General features: G+C 40.2%; 2 protein-coding genes across 5 annotated transcripts in view; one reads left to right on the top strand and one right to left on the bottom strand.

The window, feature by feature from the left end:
- Nucleotides 1–11,577, top strand: part of LOC133538811 (uncharacterized) — a 31,319-nt gene extending 19,742 nt beyond the window's left edge. For 2 of the 4 annotated variants that reach the window (XM_061880619.1, XM_061880617.1), the window contains exon 3: nt 3,612–8,280. In XM_061880619.1, the coding sequence (XP_061736603.1) occupies nt 4,613–6,061 (1,449 nt within the window). In that variant the 5' untranslated portion in view covers nt 3,612–4,612 and the 3' untranslated portion in view covers nt 6,062–8,280. Of the gene's footprint in view, nt 1–3,611; nt 8,281–10,885 lie in introns of those variants that run through there. The other 2 variants (XR_009803111.1, XM_061880618.1) reach the window with 2 other exon arrangements.
- mri1 (methylthioribose-1-phosphate isomerase 1) overlaps nt 1–26,980 on the bottom strand; it is a 43,547-nt gene that overhangs the window by 2,875 nt on the left and 13,692 nt on the right. Inside the window, exons 2-5 of the mRNA XM_061880620.1 lie at nt 23,814–24,037; nt 21,027–21,196; nt 20,762–20,938; nt 16,764–16,988 (exon numbers count right to left, since the gene is read on the bottom strand). Of these exons, the coding sequence (XP_061736604.1) occupies nt 16,764–16,988; nt 20,762–20,938; nt 21,027–21,196; nt 23,814–24,037 (796 nt within the window). The remainder of the gene's footprint in view (nt 1–16,763; nt 16,989–20,761; nt 20,939–21,026; nt 21,197–23,813; nt 24,038–26,980) is intronic.

The raw sequence follows: 26,980 nt of genomic DNA, 5'->3' as shown, positions 1-26,980 counted from the left end.
GATGCGGTTGCGGATGATATAATTATCCGCGCATCTCTAGTAGACTGCAATAGGACGCCGGTAAACAACACCAAAAACATTAAATGTTCTCTTGAATATAAAGAACATTACACACGGCCCTCAAAAATCTGGTAATATGTCTTAGTATGACTTTGAAGCCGCACCGCTTGATGGACTGTCGGCCCATTACGGCTACCGCCGTCAGAGATATAAGTATTAATGTAAAGATATAAAAAACGCAAAACGGCACCCATTAGCAGACATATTATCTGGCGTTTTGTTTAACAATATTATGCAAAACCAATTTTTCTTACCATCCGACTGGCATTTGAGATCTGCACAAGTCCAGAAAATTTGCGCAGGTCTGCCACTCTAGTCCGTGACAATTACGTAGTTGATGATCTTCTTCTTTTTCACTATCTTCTTGTTATGGGACATTCACCCTCTGCTGTTGCCATTTCCAATAAAAAGTAGCGTAAAGTTTTAACTTATATTTCGCTATGGAAGCGCTAAGTGGGTTTACATTATTCACCCAAGGAACTTTAGTTATTGGAGAGTTTCGGTCGGACGGTTTTTCACGGGACACATTTCCGGTGTTGTTGCATAAGTGACCCACAGATGAAAAGATGTTGCTCCGTTGTTGATTTTAGTAAAGTCTTAATCTCATTAAAAAAATTAGCTCCATATTTTAACACTTCTTCCACTCCCGTCCTTGCACACTACACCACTACAACAAAGATAACGGGGAGAGGTTTTTTGGGCGGTCTTATTTACGTGGCTCTCCACGTAAATAACACCGCCCACAAAACGGCACATCATGAAGATACTGTCAGAAAGCAGTTTAAAGATGATCTGTAAAACAATCTATGCAATATTTTGACCAAGGAACCACCATTACATGTTATGTAGACCACAAGGAAGTTTTTTATATTTAGAAAAAAATCATAATATGACCCTTTAAGGGCAGCACGGTGGAAGAGGGGTTAGTGCGTCTGCCTCACAATACGAAGGTCCTGAGTAGTCCTGGGTTCAATCCCGGGCTCGGGATCTTTCTGTGTGGAGTTTGCATGTTCTCCCCATGACTGCGAGGGTTCCCTCCGGGTATTCCGGCTTCCTCCCACTTCCAAAGGCATGCACCTGGGGATAGGTTGCTTGGCAACACTAAATTGGCCCTAATGGTTGAATGTGAGTGTGAAAGTTGTCTGTCTATCTGTGTTGGCCCTGCGATGAGGTTGCGACTTGTCCAGGGTGTACACCACCGTCTGTCCGATTGTAGCTGAGATAGGCACCAGTGCCCCCCGCCACCACAAAAGGAAATAAGCGGTAGAAAAATGGATGGATGGTAAATGGGTTGTACTTGTATAGCGCTTTTCTACCCCTTTTTAAGGAGCCCAAAGCGCTTTGACAGTATTTCCACATTCGCCCATTCACACACACATTCACACACTGACGGTGGGATGACTCCTTTAATGCCGGTGCGCCTTTTACAATAAAAAAATACCTGAATAGACCCGCTCGTCGGCAGTGTGCCTTATAATCCGGTGCGCCCTATGGTCCAGAAAATGCGGTAAAAATTAATTTTAGTATGTCTTAGGTGTGACGTCATATTCACTGCGGCTGACAACGAATAATCTAAGTCCAGTACTATCTTTCTATCTGTGTGCTTCGAATTGTTTGACAGCTTTCTTTATTTTTTCAAACATAATTAGTAGTCTCATCTGTTGATTGGCAACACTAAATTGGCCCTAGTGTGTGAGTGTGAATGTTGTCTGTCTATCTGTGTTGGCCCTGCGATGAGGTAAGTAAGGTAAGTAAGTAAGTAAGGTAAGTAGGTCTTTATTGTCATTGCAACAAGTACAACGAAACTTGTAGCGACTTGTCTAGGGTGTACACCGCCTTCCGCCCGATTGTAGCTGAGATAGGCGCCAGCGCCCCCCGCGACCCCAAAAGGGAATAAGCGGTAGAAAATGGATGGATGGATCAAACATGCATAGCACCCACTCCCTGTCTCAACACCCCTTTCTCAGCTTGTTAGCTGCTAAGCTAAAGTAGCTAAGCTACGCTCCATAGGTGTCTGCTACTCTTTGCTTATTGCTCCGAAGACAGCAAGAACTTGACTTGGTGAAAGAAACAACCCAGCTAGCTGCTAAGCTAACTAAGCTAAACTTGTCACGGTCAAAAGCAACTATGCTCCGAAGGCATCTGCTCCCTCACGCTGTGGCCACTTCTCCAAAGACAGCAAGAACTTTAAACCCTGCGACCACATTTGCTAGCATTAGCTGTAGCGAGCTGACTAGCCTAGTTTGTAGAAGCCCTAAGCGGCCTACAAGCCATGGTGAACCGGTTGAGACGCATAATAGATTCAGCCCTTTAGATAGTCCTATACCCCAGTCTACTGGGCAACACACCTTATCCATAGGGGACTTAATCAGCAGGAATATACATCTTAGTAAACCAGCCATAATTAAATGTATTCCCGGGGCCAGAGCTCCTGGCATTGCAGCTAGTCTTAGGGAGCTGACTCGCAACAGGTCTAGTAAGCATGTACGACAGGTTAATTGCACAACTGGCTATGCAAATATAGTTGTACACATTGGCTGCAAAGACACTGGGATGAGACAGTCAGAGATTACAAAGAGGAACATACTGTAACTAGGATTTGTATCCTCGCTAGAAAGATGTCCCGGCTTCGAGTACTTGTCTTTGCCCCGTGCCTGCGAGAGGCAATGATGGGAGGTATAGCAGATTAGTCTCGGTCAACAAGTGGCTCGCTAGGTTTTGTAGAGAACAGCTACTAATGTTTACTGATAATTGACCCTCATTCCGAGGCAAACCGGGCTTGCTGAGGAGGGACGGCCTTCACCCTAACCAGGAAGGCACCATCACTCTATCTAGAAACATAGATTACTGGTTGAGTCACACTTGACTAACTACACTAGTGCAAGCACGGACACAGGCAATTAAAATGTCTGTTAGTCCGGGTGAGGAGTCAGTTAAGCTAGAACTAACCAGCGCCAGGCAGGAAAATTCTTGCACACAGAGCATTTCTCGTCGAATAATACACAACTCAGATAATGTTTTTTCTGTATTGACAGTGCCAGAAGTGAACATGCATTTTACTGAGGTGGCCATTTATGACAAGTTCAATCTATTGCAGCACCAAGTAAATAATCTCAAAATCCTCATCATATCAATTCCTAGATGTGATCGAAATGATTTAAGGCCCACTACACAGAATAAACGTAACGTAATTAACATCAGTACTACGGACACCATTAACAAAAATTCCTCAAACCAACACCAACCTACTATATGGCCTTTTTAAACATCAGATCATCGTCTCCCAAAACATTATTAGTTAATGTGGTCATAAGACACAACAATCTTAATGTCATTGGTCTCAGCGAAACCTGACTAAAACCAGATTAAATGTTCCCGCTTAACGAAGAATGACTGCTCGCTGACTGCTCTTGTTGCAAAAAAAGCTAAGTATCGTTCTATCTGTGTGATTTTAACTGTTTTGCAGCTTTATTTACAACTTATCGAACATATTTAATAGTTCAATTTAACTTGCAAATCACCCGATCTCTGTCTCACCACTTCGCCCTCAGCTAGCTAGCTGCTAAGCTAACGAGGCTAGCGGAGAAAGGCAGCGCCGGTCTGAAGGACGCTTCTCCCCCGCCACCGTGACCACCACTTCCCGAAGACAGCTGGCACCCCACTCGGCGACGGAAAGTTTCTGTGAGTATGGCTTCCTGCGCTTCGTGCACTTTACTCATGGATAGGTTGGCTTTGCTAGAGAGCCGTGTCCGCCAGTTAGAGCAGTGTAATTTCGTAACTTTAGATGTTGCGGACACATCTGCTAGCGTTAGCTGTAGCGAGCTAACTAGCCCAGCTTGTAGCAGCCCTAATCGGCCTACAAGCTACGGTGTACCGGTTGAGACGCATAATAGATTTAGCCCTTTAGCTAGTCCTACACCCCAGTCTACCGGGCACCACACTTTAGTCATAGGGGACTCCATCACCCGAAACATAAAGCTTAGCAAACCAGCCACAATTAAGTGTATTCCTGGGGGCAGAGCACCTGACATTGAAGCTAATCTTAGGGAGCTAACTCGCAACAGGTCTAGTAAACACGTACGGCAGGCTAACCGCACCACTAGTTATGCGAATATAGTAATACACGTTGGCTCCAATGACGTTAGGATGAGACAATCAGAGATTACAAAGAGAAACATAGCCAGGGCTTGTAATCTCGCCAGAAAGATGTCCAGGCATCGAGTAATTGTCTCTGGCCCCCTGCCTGGGAGAGGCAATGATGAGAGATATAGCAGATTAGTCTCTCTTAACAGGTGGCTGGATAGCTTCTGCAGAAAACAGGGATTTACGTTTATTGATAATTGGCCCTCTTTCTGGGGCAAACCTGGCTTGCTGAGGAGAGACGGCCTTCACCCTAACCAGGAAGGCGCTATCCTCTTGTCTCGGAACATAGACTTCGCATTGAGCCACATTTGACTAACTGCACTAGAGCAAGCCCGGTCACAGGCAATTACAGAGCCTGCAAGCCTGGGTATGGAGTCAGTTAAGTTAGAACTAGCCAGCGCCAGGCTGGATGATCCCTGTACACAGCAATTTTCGTAGAATAATACACAACTCACAAAATGTTTTTTCTATTGTGTCTATGACTACGTCAGAGTTAGACATGCGTTCTACTGAGGTGGCAAATTATGATGCGTTCAGTTTATCGCAGCGCCAAGTAGACAATCTGAAAATTCCCGTCATATCAATTCCTAGATATGGTCGTAATTATTTTAAGTACACTGCGCATAATAAACGCAACATTATTAATATTGCTACTACGGATAATTTTATCAACAACTCCTTAAAACAGCCCACTACCTATAATATGGGCTTTCTAAACATCAGATCTTTGTCTCCCAAAACGTTATTAGTCAATGAGGTCATTAGAGACAACAACCTTAACGTCATCGGTCTTAGCGAAACCTGGCTTAAACCAGACGACTTTTTTGCGATAAATGAGGCATCCCCTCCTAACTATACGAATGCGCATATTGCCCGTCACCTCAAAAGGGGAGGGGGTGTCGCACTAATATACAACGAAAACTTTAACTTTAGTCCTAACTTAAATAATAAATATAAATCGTTTGAGGTGCTTTCTATGAAGTCTGCCACACCTCTGCCTCTGTGCCTGGCCGTTATCTACCGCCCCCCAGGGCCCTATTCGGACTTTATTAGTGAATTCTCAGAGTTTGTTGCTGATCTAGTGACGCACGCCGATAATATAATTATAATGGGGGACTTTAATATCCATATGAATACCCCATTGGACCCACCGTGCGTGGCGCTCCAGACTATAATTGATAGCTGTGGTCTTACACAAATAATAAATGAACCGACGCATCGCAGCGGTAATACGATAGACCTAGTGCTTGTCAGAGGTATCACCGTCTCCAAAGTTATGATACTCCCGTATACTAAAGTAATGTCCGATCATTACCTTATAAAATTCGAAATTCAGACTCATGTTCGGCAAGCTAATAATAATAATAACTGCTATAGCAGCCGCAACATTAATGCTGCCACAACGACGACTCTTGCGGACCTACTGCCCTCGGTAATGGCACCGTTCCCAAAGTATGTGGGCTCTATTGATAACCTCACTAACAACTTTAACAACGCCCTACGCGAAACCATTGATAGTATAGCACCGCTGAAGTTAAAAAAGGCTCCAAAAAGGCGTACGCCATGGTTTACTGAAGAAACTAGAGCTCAGAAATTATTATGTAGAAAGCTGGAACGCAAATGGCGCACGACTAAACTTGAGGTGCACCATCAAGCATGGAGTGATAGTTTAATAACTTATAAACGCATGCTTACCTTAGCTAAAACTAATTATTACTCAAATCTCATCCGCATTAATAAAAACGATCCAAAATTTTTGTTTAGTACAGTAGCATCGCTAACCCAACAAGGGACTCCTTCCAGTAGCTCCACCCATTCGGCAGATGACTTTATGAAGTTCTTTAATAAAAAAAATTGAACTTATTAGAAAGGAGATTAAAGACAATGCGTCCCAGCTACAACGGGGTTATAGTAACACAGATACGATTGTATATACGGCGGATACTGCAAATATCCAAAATAGTTTCTCTCGTTTTGATGAAATAACATTAGAAGGATTGTTACAACGTGTAAATGGAATAAAACAAACAACATGTTTACTTGACCCACTTCCTGGGAAACTTATCAAGGAGCTTTTTGTATTATTAGGTCCATCAGTGCTAAATATTATAAACTTATCACTTTCCTCGGGCACTGTTCCCGTTGCATTCAAAAAAGCGGTTATTCATCCTCTCCTTAAAAGACCTAACCTCGATCCTGACCTCATGGTAAACTACCGACCGGTGTCTCACCTTCCCTTTATTTCGAAAATCCTCGAAAAAATTGTTGCAGAGCAGCTAAATGAGCACTTAGCGTTTAACAATCTATGTGAAACCTTTCAATCCGGTTTCAGGGCAAATCACTCGACTGAGACAGCCCTCGCAAAATTGACTAATGATCTATTGCTAACGATGGACTCTGATGCGTCATCTATGTTGCTGCTCCTCGATCTTAGCGCTGCTTTCGATACCGTCGATCATAATATTTTATTAGAGCGTATCAAAATACGAATTGGTATGTCAGACTCAGCTCTGTCATGGTTTAACTCTTATCTTACTGATAGGATGCAGTGCGTCTCCTATAACAGTGTGACCTCGGACTATGTTAAGGTAACGTGTGGAGTTCCCCAGGGTTCGGTCCTTGGCCCTGTACTCTTCAGCATCTACATGCTGCCGCTAGGTGACGTCATACGCAAATACGGTATTAGCTTTCACTGTTATGCCGATGACACCCAACTTTACATGCCCCTAAAGCTGACCAACACGCCGGACTGTAGTCAGTTGGAAGCGTGTCTTAATTAAATTAAACAATGGATGTCCGCTAACTTTTTGCAACTTAATGCCAAAAAAACGGAAATGCTGATTATCGGTCCTGCTAGACACCGACCTCTATTTAATAATACAACTTTAACATTTGACAACCAAATAATAAAACAAGGTGACTCTGTAAAAAATCTGGGTATTATCTTCGACCCAACTCTCTCCTTTGAGTCACACATTAAAAGCGTTACTAAAACGGCCTTCTTTCATCTCCGTAATATCGCTAAAATTCGCTCCATTTTGTCCACTAAAGACGCCGAGATCATTATCCATGCGTTTGTTACGTCTCGTCTTGATTACTGTAACGTATTATTTTCGGGTCTCCCCATGTCTAGCATTAAAAGATTACAGTTGGTACAAAATGCGGCTGCTAGACTTTTGACAAGAACAAGAAAGTTTGATCATATTACGCCTGTACTGGCTCACCTGCACTGGCTTCCTGTGCACTTAAGATGTGACTTTAAGGTTTTACTACTTACGTATAAAATACTACACGGTCTAGCTCCAGCCTATCTTGCCGATTGTATTGTACCGTATGTCCCGGCAAGAAATCTGGGTTCAAAAGACTCCGGCTTATTAGTGATTCCTAGAGCTCAAAAAAAGTCTGCGGGCTATAGAGCGTTTTCCGTTCGGGCTCCAGTACTCTGGAATGCCCTCCCGGTAACAGTTCGAGATGCTACCTCAGTAGAAGCATTTAAGTCTCATCTTAAAACTCATCTGTATACTCTAGCCTTTAAATAGACCTCCTTTTTAGACCAGTTGATCTGCCGCTTCTTTTCTTTCTCCTATGTCCCCCCCTCCCTTGTGGAGGGGGTCCGGTCCGATGACCATGGATGAAGTACTGACTGTCCAGAGTCGAGACCCAGGATGGACCGCTCGTCGGGACCCAGGATGGACCGCTCGCCTGTATCGCTTGGGGACATCTCTACGCTGCTGATCCGCTTGAGATGGTTTCCTGTGGACGGGACTCTCACTGCTGTCTTGGAGCCACTATGGATTGAACTTTCACAGTATCATGTTAGACCCGCTCGACATCCATTGCTTTCGGTCCCCTAGAGGGGGGGGGGTTGCCCACATCTGAGGTCCTCTCCAAGGTTTCTCATAGTCAGCATTGTCACTGGCGTCCCACTGAATGTGAATTCTCCCTGCCCACTGGGTGTGAGTTTTCCTTGCCCTTTTGTGGGTTCTTCCGAGGATGTTGTAGTCGTAATGATTTGTGCAGTCCTTTGAGACATTTGTGATTTGGGGCTATATAAATAAACATTCATTCATTCATTCATTTCCTCCTAACTATACGAGTGCACATGTAAAGGGGGTGGAGGGCTCGAATTAATATCCAATGAAAACCATAACCTTACCCCTAACCTAAGTAATAAATATAAATCATTTGAGGTGCTTTATGAGGGCTGAACCACCGCTACCTCTCTATCTGGCTGTTATCTATTGCCCCCGCTGGGCCCTATTCTGACTAATTTTGAGTATGTCACTGATCTAGTGACGCATGCAAGTAATATAATTATAATGGGGGATTTTACTATCCATATCAATACCCCATCAGACCCTCCGTGCGTGGCGCTCCAGACAATAATTGATAGCTGTGGTCTTGCACAAAAAATAAATGAACCAACACATCGCAAAAGTAATACGATAGACCTAGTCCTTGTCCAGGGTGTCACCACCTCTAAAGTTATGGACATACACTATATGTATTTATATACATTTTAGTGTACGACATACACTAAAGTCATATCCGATCATTACCTTATAAAATTTGAAGTTCTGACTCATTGTCAACAAGCTACTATTAACCAATGCTTCAGCAGCCGAAACATTAATATTTTCACAACTATGACTCTTTCTGGCCAACTGCCTTCGGTAATGCCACCATTCCCAAGTTATTCGGGCTCTATCGATAACCTCACTAGCAACTTTAATGATGCTCTGTGCAACGCCATTGACACCATAGCGTCGCAAAAGCTAAGAAAGTCCTCTAAAAGGCGTATTCCCTGGTTTACAGAAGAAACCAGAGCTCTTAAACTATGATGTAGAAAGCTAGAATGCAAATGGCGTGCGACGAAACTTGAGGTTTTTCATCAAGCATGGAGTGATAGTTTAATAACTTATAAATGCACACTTAACTTAGTTAAAAGTAATTACAACTCCAATTTCATCCGCCTCAATAAAAACTATCCTAAATATTTATATAGTACAGTAGAACCGCTAACCCAACAAGTTGCTCCCCCAACTCCTTTGATGACTTTATGAATTTCTTTAATAAGGAAATTGAAATCATTAGGAAGGAGACTAAAGGTAACGTGTCCAAGCTCCAACTGGGTTCTATTAATGCAGATACAAATGTATGTATGCCGGATAGTGCCCTAAAAAATAATCTCTTTCATTAAAAAAAAAAAAAAATAACAGAGGAACTCCTGCAACTCGTAAATGGGACAACACAAACAACATGTTTACTTGACCCACTTCCTGGGAAACTTATCAAAGAGCGGTTTGTAATATTAGGACCAACAGTGCTAAATATTATTAACTTATCACTTTCCTCTGGTACTGTTCCCCTCCTATTCAAAAAAGTGGTTATTCATACTCTGCTCAAAAGACCTAACCTTATGGTAAACTACCACCTTCCCTTTAACTCGAAAATCCTCGAAAAAATTGTTGCAAAGCAGCTTAATGAACACTTAGCGTCTAACAATCTCTGAGAACCTTTTCAATCCGGTTTCAGGGCAAATCAATCTACGTAGAAAGCCCTCGCAAAAATAACAAATTACCTATTGCTAACTATGGATGCTGATGCGTCATCATGTTTCTGCTACTTGATCTTAGCACTGCTTAAGATACCGTCAATCATAACATTTTATTGCAACTTATCAAAATGTATTGGTATGTCAGACTGAGCCTTTTCTTGGTTTAAATCCTATCTTACTGACAGTATGCAGTGTGTCTCCCATAAAAATGTGACTTCAGAGTATGTTATGGTAATGTGCGGAGTTCCACAGGGTTCGGTTCTTGACCATGCATTCAGCATCTACATGCTGCCGCTAGGTGACATCATACGCAAATACGGTGTTAGCTTTCACTGTTATGCTGATGACAACCAACTCTACATACCCTTAAAGCTGGCCAGCACACCAGATTGTAGTCACCTGGAGGCGTGTCAAAATGAAAGTAAACAATGGATGTCCAGCAACTTTTTGCATCTTTACGCTAAGAAAACAATAAAGCTGATAATCAGTCCTGCTAGACACCGGCACCTATTTAATAATACCACCTTCACATTTGACAACCAAACAATTACACATAGCGACTCGGTAAAGAATCTGGGTATTATCTTCGACCCAAATCTCTCATTTGAGTCATTCATTAAGAGTGTTACTAAAACAGCATTCTTTCATATCTGTTTTCATATCTATTTCTGTGTTATTATTGGTGTATGCTGCATCCCCGATGTCCATTCATTTAATTTACCTTTTTTTAATGTGGTGGTGTAATTAGATGGATAGATAGATAGATGGATGGATAGATAGATAGATAGATAATGACTTTAGTTGATTCCCTCAGGGAGTTTCCTCAGGAACATTTAGAGTCCAGCAGAAGTGTATAGAATTGAGATCGAATTTAAAAAGTAAATAACAGGGGTATAAATTAAAAAAAGAAAATATTACAATAGGAATAAAAATTAAAAAGCAACATAAGAATAAAAATATAACAGTAAAAATAATATAACAAGAAAAACTAGGCAGCAGCGACCATGATATGAAAAAATGTGCCTTTTACATCAGAAATTATTAAATAAATCAACTAAGTATGTATTGAGTTACATGTAAATGTTTCTACTATGTACGTTCATGATATGGTTTCTCTCATTTCAGAAAGAAACAAGCCAGCATTAGAGACTTTGTACAAAGGAAGGTGTGAACACCACGGCAAGTGGCTGCAGTGACTGATAGTGTCATAAATATGTTGGTAACTGACATGAGGCCACTATCAATGGTGGAGGATGACAGTTTCAGGAAAATGATTTACTTCCTCAACCCTGGTTACACTCTACCCTCAAGGACCCATTTCACCAAACTGATGGAGAGCAAGTATGAGCAGACATTTCAAGCTGTGTAAACTGACATTAAAGCCACCCAGGGCAAAATTGTTCTGACCACTGATGTGTGGACAAGTGTAGCCACCTTGGCAATACATGCCACTACATTGGAGACGAATGGAACATGAAGTCAATCTGCCTTACGACCATGCAACTAGAGGAAAAACATTCAGCATCCAACATTGCAGAATGGTTGGAATAGGTAGTAGGCAGATTTGAAATTCCCCTAAGCAAAATTATTGCTATCGTGCATAACAATGGTGCACTTTATAAAAAAAAAACATTGTTTTAACACTTGCCTTGTTATTATGTTTGGCAAGTCGAAAGGACATGGTGCCAGTATGCGTTTTTTGTTTAAATGAAGTATTGGAAAGGATAGAAATGTAGTTTGTCTTTTTTATCCAATTATTAATCGATTAATCGAAGTAATAATCGACAGATTAATCGATTATCAAATTAATCGTTAGTTGCAGCCCTAATATATATATATTACAATATATGTGTGTGTATGTATGTATATACATATAAACATGTGTGTGTGTATATATATATATACACACATATATATATATATACACATATATATACATATATATATCTATACACATATCTATATCCATACACATATATATATATATCGATACACACATATATATCTATACACACATATATATATATATATATATATATATATATATACACACACACACACACACACACATACTGTATATATGTATACACATATATATATATATATATATATATATATATATATATACACACACACACACACACACACACACACATATATACACACATATTATATATATACATACATACATACATTCAGTGGGGCAAAAAAGTATTTAGTCAGCCACCGATTGTGCAAGTTCTCCCACTTAAAATGATGACAGAGGTCTGTAATTTTCATCATAGATACACTTCAATTGTGAGAGACAGAATGTGAAAAAAAATCCAGGATAGGAATTTTAAAGAATTTATTTGTAAATTATGGTGGAAAATAAGTATTTGGTCAACCATTCAAAGCTCTCACTGATGGAAGGAGGTTTTGGCTCGAAATCTCACGATACATTGCCCCATTCATTCTTTCCTTAACACGGATCAATCGTCCTGTCCCCATAGCAGAAAAACAGCCCCAAAGCATGATGTTTCCACCCCCATGCTTCACAGTAGGTGTGGTGTTCTTGGGATGCAACTCAGTATTATTCTTCCTCCAAACACGACGAGTTGAGTTTATACCTAAATGGATACATGGATGATACAGCAGAGGATTGGGAGAATGTCATGTGGTCAGATGAAACCAAAATAGAACTTTTTGGTATAAACTCAAGTCGTCGTGTTTGGAGGAAGAAGAATACTGAGTTGCACCCCAAAAACAATAAATGATAAATGGGTTGTACTTGTATAGCGCTTTTCTACCTTCAAGGTACTCAAAGCGCTTTGACACTACTTCCACATTTACCCATTCACACACACATTCACACACTGATGGAGGGAGCTGCCATGCAAGGCGCCAACCAGCACCCATCAGGAGCAAGGGTGAAGTGTCTTGCTCAGGACACAACGGACGTGACGAGGTTGGTACTAGGTGGGATTTGAACCAGGGACCCTCGGGTTGCGCACGGCCACTCTTCCACTGCGCCACGCCGTCCCCAATATAGCTATTATGAAGCATGGTGGTGGAAACATAATGCTCTGTTGCTGTTTTTCTGCTAAGGGGACAGGACGATTGATCCGTGTTAAGAAAAGAAAGAATGGGTCCATGTATCGTGACTTTTTGAGCCAAAACCTCCTTTCATCAGTGAGCTTTGAATGGTTGACCAAATACTTATTTTCCACCTTAATTTACAAATAAATTCTTTAAAATTCCTACAATGTGAATTCCTGGATTTTTTTTCACATTCTGTCTCTCACAGTTGAAGTGTACCTATGCTGAAAATTACAGACCTCTGTCATCATTTTAAGTGGGAGAACTTGAACATTCGGTGGCTGACTAAATACTTTTTTGCCCCACTGTATATGTATATGTATATGTATATGTATATATATATATATATATATATATATATATATATATATATATATATATATATCAGGGGTGTAACGGTACACAAAAATTTGGGTTCGGTAGGTACCTCGGTTGAGAGGTCACGGTTCGGTTCATTTTCGGTACAGTAAGAAAACAACAAAATATAAATTTTTTGGGTTATTTTTTTACCAAATTTTCAAAATTTTCCACCAAAAATATTTTTCTTAGTGGAATATTTGATGTGAAGTAATCGGAAACTTTGATACATCAATAATTCACAATAACATTCATTTTGAATCAATATTATGTTTTGAGCAATGATAGAAATAAAAAAAAACACCTTTGTTTTATTAGTCAACATTGCAACTTTTTCTAAAATACATTTAGCCCTTAAGCTTTTTTATTTCACTTTTGTTAATGTTTTTGTTTATTTTAATAGTATTTTTAGAATGTGCCATGGGCCTTCAAAACATTAGCTGTGGGCCACAAATTGCCTCCGGGGCACACTTTTGACACCCCTGCTATAGATAATAAAAAATAAAATCTGTTAAATCTATGGGTAAAAAGCAGAGCCTGGCGACGCACGCGTATTTATTATTACTCTCTCGCTCTCTCTGTCTCTGCCCCTCCCTCACGAATGTTGCCGCGCACACAATTTGTGTGATGTCTGTAGAAGTGTTTTCATGCATTTTTGTACGTGCTACCGTAATGTAATTACACTAGCATTGTTACCATGAGCGAATATGCTAACACGTTTACAATGGTCTGTATTAGTTTTACTAACTTTAAATGTATTCTGTTTTATCTTTCCAGTTTTGTAAATTCCCCATAATGTGACTGTAGAGTTATTGAGTCTGTTTAGCTGTTTGGAGAGCTGGCTTCCGCAGTTAGTGGGTCCATGACGATGGCTTCTGTTTTGTTGGACCAGCTGTTTTACTGCCATGTGAAAAGCATCATTTGGAAACAATTAAGGTATGTAAATAAATATTTAAAAAATATTTTGTACCAGTATATATCTGAGGCTTATGGTCCTGTGTGGCTAATAAAGGTGAAAATATGTATTGCTTTTCAATTTTGGTGGGTGCGCCTTAAATACCAGTGTGGTATCCAGCCCGGAAAGTACGGTAATTTTATTTTGTATATTCTTGAGAACCAGCATCCTCTACAGTTGACATTTGATATTTAATTTTGGTCTATTTATATTGTCAGAGTTACAGGAGCGCTGTGCTGTTTTTTAGGACCTTGTGCAGAAAAGCTAGTCAAATATCTCTATGACAGCACGTAGCGAATTTTAAGAATCTGCTGAAAAAATGTGAGCCTCTCACAAGTTTTTCCCAACGGAACTGGGGGGCCACCAGTTGAATACCCCAAATGATGATTGATTGATTGAAACTTTTATTAGTAGATTGCACAGTTCAGTACATATTCCGTACAATTGACCACTAAATGGTAACACCCGAATAAGTTTTTCAACTTGTTTAAGTCGGGGTCCACGTTAATCAATTCATGTTACAAATATATACTATCAGCATAATACAGTCATCACACAACTGATGAAAGAGAGAGGACCTAAAATGAAATATTGAGGAACACATATTGTATAATATACTGTAATAACTTGAAAAGGTACTATTGACTGCATCTGATATAAAGTGATATAAATCATGTTACACAAAAATAAATGCATAAAAAATAAAAGGGGGAGGGCTTAAATGGGTGCTTTGAGGAACGCTTCAGTTACGTAAAGTCACGTTTGGACCCCAGTGTTATATGTTTGCTAGCAAAGTTAAAAATGCAATGCAAGGATCTGTCACTGTGTTTACAGTGGTCCAAATTTATTTATACAATTTTTAAGAATGTATCTATCCCAAGTTTTGAACTAAACTCTGTGGTGTCATTTTTGGGCTTGATTTGACCCCAGGTATTTTAATAATTGTACTTAATACACACCAGCTGTTGGATTGTCACATGCATCTTATTTGTAGTTCTAATTACCAAATTTATATGTGTTTAAATCGACATTTAAAATCACTATTGTTAATCAGTAGCATGTAAATGGTATATCCAATTAGGGCTTGGCGATATATCGAAATACATGATATATCGCGGGATTGTCTCTGTGCGATATAGAAAATGACTACATCATGATATTAGAGTATACGTTCTCACGCAGTTGCTTTTAGCTGCGGGCATTACTTTACAGGCTCTCCTCGCTCTTTCCTGTCTCTCCTTCTCACAGACAGCAAGCGCACTTTCTTACACACGTCACATACTGTCACGTCATACGTCACATACGTATACGCCCTCGCCCAGCAGAGAGGTAGCAACATGGGTAACTGTGCTGTGATGCTAGCGGAGCCATGCGAGTGGTAATACGAGAGAAAGAAGGTGCGAATGAAGGAAAAATTAATTTCCAAGAAAAACAGCAGCAGGTCCATCGTCTGGCGTTGGTTTGTCTTCAAGTGGGAATATGTCGAACAGACAACCGTAATTTGTCAAGTGTGGTGCTGAAGCGTTGCTATTAAAAGTAGCATCACTGCTAATATGTAGCATCATTTGAAAAGTCACCCGTTAGAGAATGAAGAGTGTTTGAAACTTCGCATGTCAACATCTCCATTCGGTGCCACACGCCCACACTATCAACATGCCGAGGCAAACATTTCCAGGTCAACACTGTATGAAAAAAAATAGTCAACAACAGAATTTAAAAACGTCCGTAGTAACCGACCACATAGCGAAGGAGGAATACTATTTGATTTACCATTATGCAGCTCATTTTTATTTGACACTTAAAATGTCTCTGACAATCTTCCCCTTTCTGTTTTGGAAATTACATGAATGTTTGTGCCACTGCTTAATACCTGTTTAATAAATACAGTTTTGGTCAATTGACTTAGTTGTGATTTCCTTCTCTGCATGAAAGTTTAAAATGAGCAAATATTAATGCAGTATGAAGAAAAATGTTTTAATGTAGACACATAGAATCATCATACTGCTGTGATTATATGCATCAAGTGTTCATTCGAGGCTAAGGCAAAATATCGAGATATATATCATGTATCGCGATATGGCCTAAAAATATCGAGATGTTAAAAAAAGGCCATATCGCCCAGCCCTATATCCAATGTAAATTAGCACTGAGGCAGCATATTGTCTTTTCAGTGCTTTCTATTGGTCATGTATGCTGTGTGGGTATTGCAACATTACTTAGAAGCAGTCAGCTAACGATATGTCTGTTTGCCCGCAAAGTGCTTGAGCCGGTGTTAAGTTTGCAACCGGATGTGACGTCACGTGCAACACAATTATCGTAATATGGTACTGTTTGATTTTACCTGAATTGGTACCCGGTAGCACCGACAGAATTCTGCTGGTGTCTAGTAAATTCAGTATTATCTATATTTTTAAAAACACACAAGTACTGTACATTTACTGGCTCAGCTTTACTTTCATTTGATATACCTTAGTTATTAAAAGAGAAGCACAGTATCTCCAAGTGTATGAGGAACCTGGCTGCTCATAATCATATTGAGTTTTATCACATCTTTGGTTACTACAGCAGCTGAGGTTTAAACATTCAACCTTACTTGCATGCACACACACGTACCTGGGGCAGCAATGGCAACTCCATTAATACTGGTGAGTTCCTCAGAGGGGCGAACTTCGATGATGATGTCCCTGCCGCTCTCCAGGCTCAGGTCACATGAGGTGCTAGGTGCAGCTACGTAGAAAGGTATCCCATGATGCTTGGCAGCTATTGCCAGCTGGTATGTTCCCACTTTATTGGCCGTGTCACCGTTAGCAACCACCCTGTCTGCTCCTACGACCACGGCTGTAGGGAAAATCAATCAATCAATCAATCAACATTTACTTAAATAGCCATTTATCACAAATGTGATTAATGGCACAAAGGGCTGCATAAAACCACCAGACTTCTTGGTAAGGTAATGAGTTACTAAAAGGAACATCCTTTAGAGCAGGGATGCCAATTAGGTTGATCGCACGCTACCGGTCGATTGCGTAGGGTGTGTCAGCCGATTCCCAGCCTGGCATTAAGAAATTAGAACTAAAAAATAGCCATCAGCATTTTTCACTTCCGTCACTTGATGGCACCTGAGGATCATGTGAGATGACGCTAGCTGCTGTGAGCTCAGAATTAAGAAAAACATGACCGGCAGGAAGGCGAGAAAAACGTTTTATGTCTCATCGTACCTGCTGTAAAAAGCCTAAAAGACCGACCCCACAGTTCCTGTCTTCACAATAAAAGTGCTGCTCCATCCTGCCTGCGCTAACAAAATAAGAGACTCAGATAACTAGCAAGCTACAGAGTTTGCAGTCAATGTATTTCTTGTTAAGTGTATAAAAACGAGTACGGAAGCTGGACTTATAAGATGCTAAAAACCAACCCCTTTCATGTGGTATTGGACAGAAAGGAGGATTTTTTTCTCCTCCACGATATACAAACCCCGTTTCCATATGAGTTGAGAAATTGTGTTAGATGTAAATATAAACGAGAAACAATGATTTGCAAATCCTTTTAAACCCATATTCAATTGAATGCACTACAAAGACAAGATAGTTGATGTTCAAACTCAGAAACTTAATTTTTTTTGAAAATAATAATTAATATAGAATTTGATGGCAGCAACACGTTCCAAAGTAGTTGGGAAAGAGCATGTTCACCACTGTGTTACATCACCTTTTCTTTTAACAACACTCAATAAACGTTTGGGAACTGAGGAAACTAATTGTGTAAAGCTTTGAAAGTGGAATTCTTTCCCATTCTTGTTTTATGTAGAGCTTCAGTCGTATAACAGTCCGGGGTCTCGGCTACAGTATTTTACACTTCATAATGCGAAAAACATTTTCAATGGGAGACAGGTCTGGACTGCAGGCGGGCCAGGAAAGTACCCGCACTCTTTTTTTACCAAGCCACGCTGTTGTAACACGTGCTGAATGTGGCTTGGCATTGTCTTGCTGAAATAAGCAGGGGCGTCCATGAAAAAGACGGCGCTTATGTTCCAAAACCTGCATGTACCTTTCAGCATTAATGGTGACTTCACAGATGTGTAAGTTACCAATGCCTTGAGCACTAAGGCATTGGTAACAAACCATCCGAGATGCTGGCTTTTGAACTTTGCGTCGATAACAGTCTGGATGGTTTGCTTCCCCTTTGGTCCGGATGACACAATGTCGAATATTTCCAAAAACAATTTGAAATGTGGACTCGTCAGACCACAGGATACTTTTCCACTTTGCATCAGTCCATCTTAGATGATCTCGGGCCCAGAGAAGCCGGCGGCGTTTCTGGATGTTGTTCATAAATGACTTTCGCTTTGCATAGTAGAGCTTTAACTTGCACTTACAGATGTAGCAACAAACTGTATTTAGTGACAGTGGTATACTGAAGTGTTCCTGAGCCCATGTGGTGATATCCTTTAGAGGTTGATGTCGGTTTTTGATACAGTGCCATCTGAGGGATCGAAGGTCACGGTCATTCAATATTGGTTTCCGGCCATGCAGCGTACGTGGAATGATTTCTCCAGATTCTCTGAACCTTTGATGATAAACTGTTTGACTATTTGCTCACGCAGTTGTGGACAAAGGGGTGTAACTCGCCCCATCCTTTCTTGTGAAAGACTGAGCATTTTTTGGGAAGCTGTTTTTTTACCCAATCATGGCACCCACCCGTTCCCAATTAGCCTGCACACCTGTGGGATGTTATAAATAAATGATAAATGGGTTGTTGTACTTTTATAGCGCTTTTCTACCTTCAAGGTACTCAAAGCGCTTTGACACTACTTCCACGTTTACCCATTCACACAAACATTCACACACTGATGGAGGGAGCTTCCGTGCAAGGTGCTAACCAGCACCCATCAGGAACAAGGGTGAAGTGTCTTGCTCAGGACACAACGGACGTGACGAGGTTGGTACTAGGTGGGAATTGAACCAGGGACCCTCGGGTTGTGCACAACCACTCTTCCACTGCGGCACGCCATCCCAAATGTTCCAAATAAGTGTTTGATGAGCATTCCTCAACTTTATCAGTAATTATTGCCACCTTTCCCAACTTAATGATTATTTGCAAAAAAAAAAAAGTTTATCAGTTTGAACATCAAATATGTTGTCTTTGTAGCATATTCAACTGAATATGGGTTGAAAATGATTTTCAAATCATTGTATTCCGTTTATATTTACATCTAACACAATTTATCAACTCATATGGAAATGGGGTTTGTAAATTAAAAAATTCTGGAAGTTGTTAGCACTACTGTGAATCCTGTCTGATGTCAATCAATTTAAGAAATCAGAATCATGTAATACACAACTCACATTCTTGTCTTCATGAAAGAAAGAAATCTGTGTTAAAAATGCATGTATGTTTACCCTTTTAACGTGTTAACAAAAAACATCGGTTTCATAAATGAATAAATATACACGTGCATGCGCACGCACACACATACATAGTTGTAACACATATAACACACATACAAAAAAGTTGTAAAGAACATATAGTCATGGCGGTCCAAAGTCCATCCATCCATTTTGTACATAGTGAGAGAGTAAATGGAGCACATAATTGTTGGTCACAAAAAACAACTGACATCACATGTACAAAGATGAGACCTTCTGGAGGAAAGTTCTCTGGTTGTGTGAAACTAAAATTGAGCTGTTTGACCAAAGTAACCAGCAATATGTTTGCCTTTAATCCCAGGAACACCCTTCCTACCGTCAAGCATGGTGGTGGTAGTATTATGCTCTCTGCATAATTTGCTGCATAATTTCACCTTTTTCTATGTTGAATGAGCTGTGTTGAAGCAGCAAGAAAAGGACATTATGTTAAATGAAAAGTTTCCTGAAGCTGTCTCTGATAGTTATGGTAAATGGGTTATACTTGTATAGCGCTTTTCTACCTCCAAGGTACTCATAGTTGATATAATAATGTAACTGCATCATAAAGCCAACATTAACTCCATGGTGTTCAGCGATGAATAGTCTCTGCTATTGTACTCTTTTTAATTATTATTTTTAATAATGTAGCAACCTAGTTTTGAATGGCAGGGTCTCTGCTATCACATGTTGATAAAAATATAACATTTACATGATAAAAATCAACTACAGGCTTCCCAAATGCTGCAATAAATTAAGCATGATGAGTTGAACATATGTCAACATGAGGCCCTACTTTTAACTCAGCTTATTGCAAACGCTTACTCACAGTATGTCATTAATTTGACTTTGTAAGTCAGGGACAAGCAGTAGAAAATGGATGGAAGTCATTATTTTGACTTAGTAAGCCATTATTTTAACTTAGTAAATTACTAAGTCATAATAATGACGTACTTAGTATCTCAGGTAACTAGGACTGTTTAGTTTTTACTTTACGGAAAAAATATCGAGATATATCGCCATTCAGCAAATGGAGCGGAAAACACAACCAAAAGTTGTAGGCTTCTTCACGCGACAAAGCCGGCCCACTTCACCGCAGTCTGTAGTCTATTGCCCCCCCAGGCTGTGGTGGCAGCGAGGCGCACCTCTGCTTTAGAGCTTGAAGATGAGTTAAGTGTAAGTAAATGAGAAAAAGAAGCAGTAAAAACACACCTGAGATGTTCATTTCTCTCATGGTGAGGGCTGCCATGCTGTCTGTGATGAGTGTGGCTGGGATTCCTTCTGCAACCGCCTCGTATGCAGTTAGCCGAGAGCCCTGATTGTACGGCCTGGTCTCTGTGCAGTACACACGCTTCAGCCTGCCCAACGTGTAGAGGCTTCGTACCACTCCTACACACGGACGCACAGAACACACATAACACACATAATGCCGCTCAGCCACAGCAGATTAATCGTGACTCGACCTTGCAGTGCTTACCCAGTGCAGTGCCATATCCAGCAGTGGCGAGTGAGCCCGTGTTGCAGTGAGTGAGGATGGTCACAGAGTCTCTTGGCACGCCAGACAGGATGTGCTGAGCGCCATAGTTACCGATCTTCTTGTTGTCATTTACGTCTCGCTCCAGCATGTCTTCAATCCAGACTATTACACTGTGGGGGCACACAGGAAGTGAGGGGTGGTCCGAAACATGTATTTTCCTTTGAATAAATACATCTGACTTCTATTTAAAAATATATATATTTTAGACTGAGCATTTAATGGGACTTACTTTTATACCCAATCATGGCAACTACTTGTCCTCAATTAGCCTGTTCACCTGTGAGATGTTCCAAAAAAGTGTTTGATGAGCATTCCTCAACTTTCTCATCTTTTTTGCCACTTGAGCCAGCTTTTTTGAAACACGTTGCAGGCATATTATTCCAAATGAGCTAATATTTGCAAAAAATAACGGTTTCCAATTTGAACGTTAAGTATCTTGTCTTTGCAGTCTATTCAATTGAATATAGCTTGATAAGGATTTGCAAATTATTGTATTCTGTTTTTATTCACGATTTACACAACGTGCCATTTTCACTGCTTTTCAGTGTAACTGAATGTGGCGCGCCGCCACAGCATTTTTATGTCTGCCACAGCTTGAAATAAGGGTTTGTTTTCATAATTCAAAAACAAATTAAAAATAATAAAATGTAATATAGCCCCGTGAACATATCACAAACTCTGATGCTATGTTTAACTTTCATTACCAACAAACAGCACAATTCCAACAGGTTTTACCTCGCGTACAAACACTTTTGTCTCAGGAGTCCACATTTCCCCGGACACTACAACACTTCCTCATTCTCCGCGACCACGGGAAAAACTGACATCCAATGCAAACAAAATGAACATACAACATTAATTAGCTGGTCATTACAGTATGAATTGATATATATAACCTATTATTTGCACACTACTGACAAGTGATGTACCAAAAACCTGATCAACGGAAAAAGACTTCGATTAACGAAAACCGCGCGACCGAAACCGGATGTAAACAAATAGCACGCCATTGTAGAGCGTTGTCAGCATGTCTGCCAGGTGGACGTACTTTAAATACATATGGCAGATATACCCACAAACAGCAATCTACAAAATGTGCAAAAAGTGGCGGCTTTTAAAAACACAATGTCTAACTCGAGCAACAGCGCCGCAAGCCTCTTTAGTGAGGGACAAAAGTTAAGAGTCTCTGGACACAAGAACATTTTATAATAACATCAGTGTTGGTGCTAGGAATTTTCAAAATGGAATCCCAGAGACCCCATCAAGTCATAAAAATGGGGTCCCACTTTTTTGTAACCGTTTGATAACAAATGATAAATGTATGCATTATCCTGTTATATCTCACATTTTATATTGTGTTTTGGAAAAAGGCTGTCATAAACGTTAATTCATTAAAGAAATAATACAAAAGAAAACAAATGTTTATGCACATGTAAATGTATTCAGTTATAACAATTCATTTACTTTCTTCTTTCCATCATGGATCTAAACTTTACCGCTGCCGGAAGTTCTTTCCATATTTTTATTCAAAATCTTCCACAAAAAATATTTTTCAAAGTGAAATATTTGATTTGACGTAATCAGAGCCTTGGTCAATAATTCATAAAAACATTGATTTTGATTAACTATTATGTTTTGAGCAATGACAATTTAAGATAAAAAATGAAAAACAGCTTTGTTTTAAAAGTCAACATTCCAACTTTTTCAAAATTACATTTCACATCCAAGATTTTTTATTCCACTTTTGTTATGTTGTATCAATACTGTTTATTTTAGTTTATGTTACTCCATCCTCGAATGATGTCGATCCAGTGGCAGATAAAAGTGAAGTTTCCATGAACTCACAAAGACTAAAACAACTAATTTACTGGAAAAATGGCAGAGGATGAAGTTAAAAACGTTGACTTTGTTTACCATGAAGTCTTTCTTTTGACAGCCCCTTGTGGTAAAGTTAACCCAGTGCAAACTGAGGCAGTATTTGTGATCGATAAACCTTTCGGCGGATCTAAATTTAAGAAATTGTACCGGAAAGTTCATTACCTTGAAGACGACCAATAAGAAACGGGGAAAAAGGCAGGGTTGGTGAAAAAAACAAAAAAAACAATCCGCAGACTTTCTGATTCAAATTCATAAAAAGACACAAAAAGTGCGTTCCAGGTGTGAATATACTGTACATACACACACAGTATACATACATATATATATATATATATATATATATATATATATATATACATACACACACACACACTGTATACAGTACATACATACACACACATGTAAAAACTTGATAAAAAGCCACGTGATCAAATAATAAAGTATGTGTGCCGTAATAAGTATAATTAAAGCTGTGAACAGCATTGAACAGGCCCTTTGCATTTGCACCGCAAAGTTCACGTTAGCTGGCCAGCACGCTCGAAGATTGTGGTCACCTCCTCGCCAATGCCAAGACCCACCACCAAAAATTTTAGGGCCGACAAAATATAAAAATTGTTCCCATACCTGACCCGCCCTCAAAATATGGGGACTTTTCATGCATCTTAAGGGCCTCAAAAAGGCGTCCAAACATATAGAAGTAAAAACACAGCAATTTCAATAGTGCCCTTTGCTGCTTGGGCCTTTAATATGTGTGCTAAAATAATAAGTATAAATACAGTATGTGTGTTACTGTGTTGTAATAATAACAATAAGTATAAGTATGTGTGCAGGTATTCAAAGCGAACCAACCTTTCTCTCAGCTGTTCAGAGTTCTTCTCCATGCTTTCGTTCTCAGCAAACTCCATCAGTTCGCGGGCAGCGCGGCCCATGTTGACGGCGGTGGGCCGGGCTGAGGTAAGGTGACACAAAGACTCCCGAATGAATGGCACAGGATCGTCGCCGCCTGCACCTGCTCGTAATTCCACCGCCAAGCTGAGGCAGCCCACAATAGCAATGGCTGGAGCACCTCTTACCTAAAACAGAGCAAGAAAAGTTAGTTTCTTTGTTAATTATTGACCTTTTGTGCACATAACGTGTTAAGGTTGAGGCTCATAGACCTAAACTAAATGTGTTAGGTTACTTCGTAATAGTAGGTAATGCTCGGACACTTGACACAATGAGAAACCAAACTACAATACGGAGGAGTTACCATACAATTTAGTAAACCCAAAACAAGTGAAGTTGGCACGTTGTGTAAATCATAAATAAAATCAGAATACAATGATTTGCTAATCCTTTTCAACTTATATTCAATTGAATAGACAGCAAAGACAAGATACTGAACGTTCAAACTGAAAACTTTGTTATTTTTTGCAAATTTTAACTCATTTGGAATTTGATGCCTGCAACATTTTTTTTTAAAAAGCTGGCGCAAGTGGCAAAAAGACTGAAAATGTTGAGAAATGCTCATCACACACTTATTTTGAACATCCCACAGGTGAACAGGCTAATTGGGAACAGGTGGGTGCCATGATTGGGTATAAAGGCAGCTACCATGAAATGGTCAGTCATTCATAAACAAGGATGGGGCGAGGCTCACCACTTTGTGAACAAATGCGTAAGCAAATTTTCGAACAGTTTAAGAACAACATTTGTCAACGAGCTATTGCAATGAATTTAGTGATTTCATCATCTACGGTTCGTAATATCATCAAAAGGTTCAGAGAATATGGAGATAAGACTGCACAAGGCTGAAAACCAACATTGAATGCCCGTGACCTTCGATCCCTTAGGCGGTACTGCATGAAAACGCGTCATCAGTGTGTAAAGGATATCACCACATGGGCTTAAGAACACTTCAGAAATCCACTTTCAGTAACTACAGTCTGTCATTACATCTGTAAGTGCAAGTTAAAACTTTACTATTCAAAGCTAAAGCCATTTATCAACAACACCCACAAACGCCGCCGGCTTCGCTGGGCCCGAGCTAATCTAAGATGGACTGATGCAAAGTGGAAAAGTGTTCTGTGGTCTGAAAAGTCAACATTTAAAATTTTTGGGGAAAATGTTGTCGTTGTGTCCTCCGGAATAAAGAGGAAAAGAACCATCCGGATTGTTATAGGCGCAAAGTTCAAAAGCCAGCATCTGTTATGGTATGGGGGTATATTAGTGCCCAAGGAGTGGGTAACTTACAAATCTGTGAAGGCACCATTAATGCTAAAAGGTACATACAGGTTTTGGAGCAACATATGCTGCTATCCAAGCAAAGTTATCATGGGCCTTATAGTGAAAGAGTAGTCCAGACCTGTCTCCCTTTGAAAATGTGTGGCGCAATATGAAGCCTAAAAAACCACAATGGAGACCACGGACTGTTGAACAACTTAAACTGTACATCAAGCAAGAATGGGAAAGAATTCCACCTGAAAAGCTTCAAACAATGGTCTCCCCAGTTCCCAAACTATTACCGAGTGTCGTTAAAAGGAAAGGCTGTGTAACACAGTGGTAAAAATGCCCCTGTGTCAACTTGTTTACAACTATTGTGCCATTAAATTCTAAGTTAATTATTATTTGCAAAAAAAAAACAATTTTCTCAGTTCGAACATTAACTATCTTGTCTTTGCAGTTTATTCAATTGAATATAACATGAAAAGGATTTGCAAATCATTGTATTCTGTTTTTATTGACGAATTACACAATGTGCCAACTTGACTGGTTTTGGATTTTGTATATAAAATATTTTTTTAAACGACGCACTTACTCTAACTTAAATCTACTGTATATCTGTGGTGTAACAAAAACTAGACTTTTAAATGATCAGTATTGTGAATTGATGTATTTAAAGTGAATAACATGGTAAAAAAAAGATTGATTTCTTTGCCATATAAGGCTGGTGAGCACATCGTTCAGGTGTCTGTACGGTTTCAAAATAAATACTATTACTGATCGAGTAGTGACAGCATCTACTTTGTAAAGATGATATACTGCAGGTCCCACTAACTTCCTGCTAGCCTGGATAACATCCTGTTAGTCTGGATAACATCCTAATAGCATGGATAACATGCGGTTAGTCTCAATAACTTCCTGCTCACCTGGATAATTAATTGCAAGCCTGGATAACTTTGTGCAGGTTTGACCAACTTCATGTTAACCTTTGTAACTTCCTGCTAGCCTGGATAACTTCCTGTTAGCCTGACTACCTCCCAGCTAGCCTCCTGACTAACTTCTTGCTAGCTTGAAAAACTCCCTGATAGCCTGGCTAATATCCTGCTAGCTTTCCGACTAACTTTCTTTTAACCTGGCTAACTTCCAGCTCTCCCAGATAGTTTCCTGCTAGCCTGGCTAATATCCTGTTAGCCTGCAGAACTTCATGGTAGCCTCCTGACTGAACTCCTGCTACTCTGGATAAATTCCTGCTTGCCTGGATAACTTCCTGCTCATCTGGATACCTTGTTGCAAGCCTGCGTAACTTATTGCAAGCCTGGATAACTTTCTGCAGGTTTGACCAACTTCTTGCTAGCCTGGTTAACTTCCTGCTATCCTGACTACCTCCCAGCTAGCCTCCTGACTAAATTTTTGTTAGCTTGAAATACTCCCTTCTAGCCTGTATAGCTTCCTGCGAGCCTGGCTACTATCCGGCGAGCTTGGCAACTATCCGGCGAGCTTGGCAACTATCCTGCGAGCCTGGAAACTATCCTGCGGGCCTGGCAACTATCGTGCGGGCCTGGCAACTATCCTGTGAGCCTGGCTACTATGCTGCGAGCCCGGTTACTATCCTGCGAGCCTGGCTAATATCCTGCTAGGTTTCTGACTAACATTCTGCTAGCTTTCTAACTAACTTTCTTTTGGCCTAACTTCCAGCTTGCCCAGATAGTTTCTTGCTAGCCTGGCTAATAAGCTGCTTGCGTACAGTACTTCCTGGTAGCCTCCTGAATGAATTCCTTCTAGCCTGGATAACTTCCAGCTAGCCTAGCTAGTTT

This window comes from Nerophis ophidion, linkage group LG20, assembly GCF_033978795.1.
Source record: "Nerophis ophidion isolate RoL-2023_Sa linkage group LG20, RoL_Noph_v1.0, whole genome shotgun sequence".
In the NCBI taxonomy this organism is placed as follows: domain Eukaryota; kingdom Metazoa; phylum Chordata; class Actinopteri; order Syngnathiformes; family Syngnathidae; genus Nerophis; species Nerophis ophidion.
Note: the sequence above shows the minus strand (reverse complement) of the source record. Positions and strands in the feature narration are given on the sequence as shown.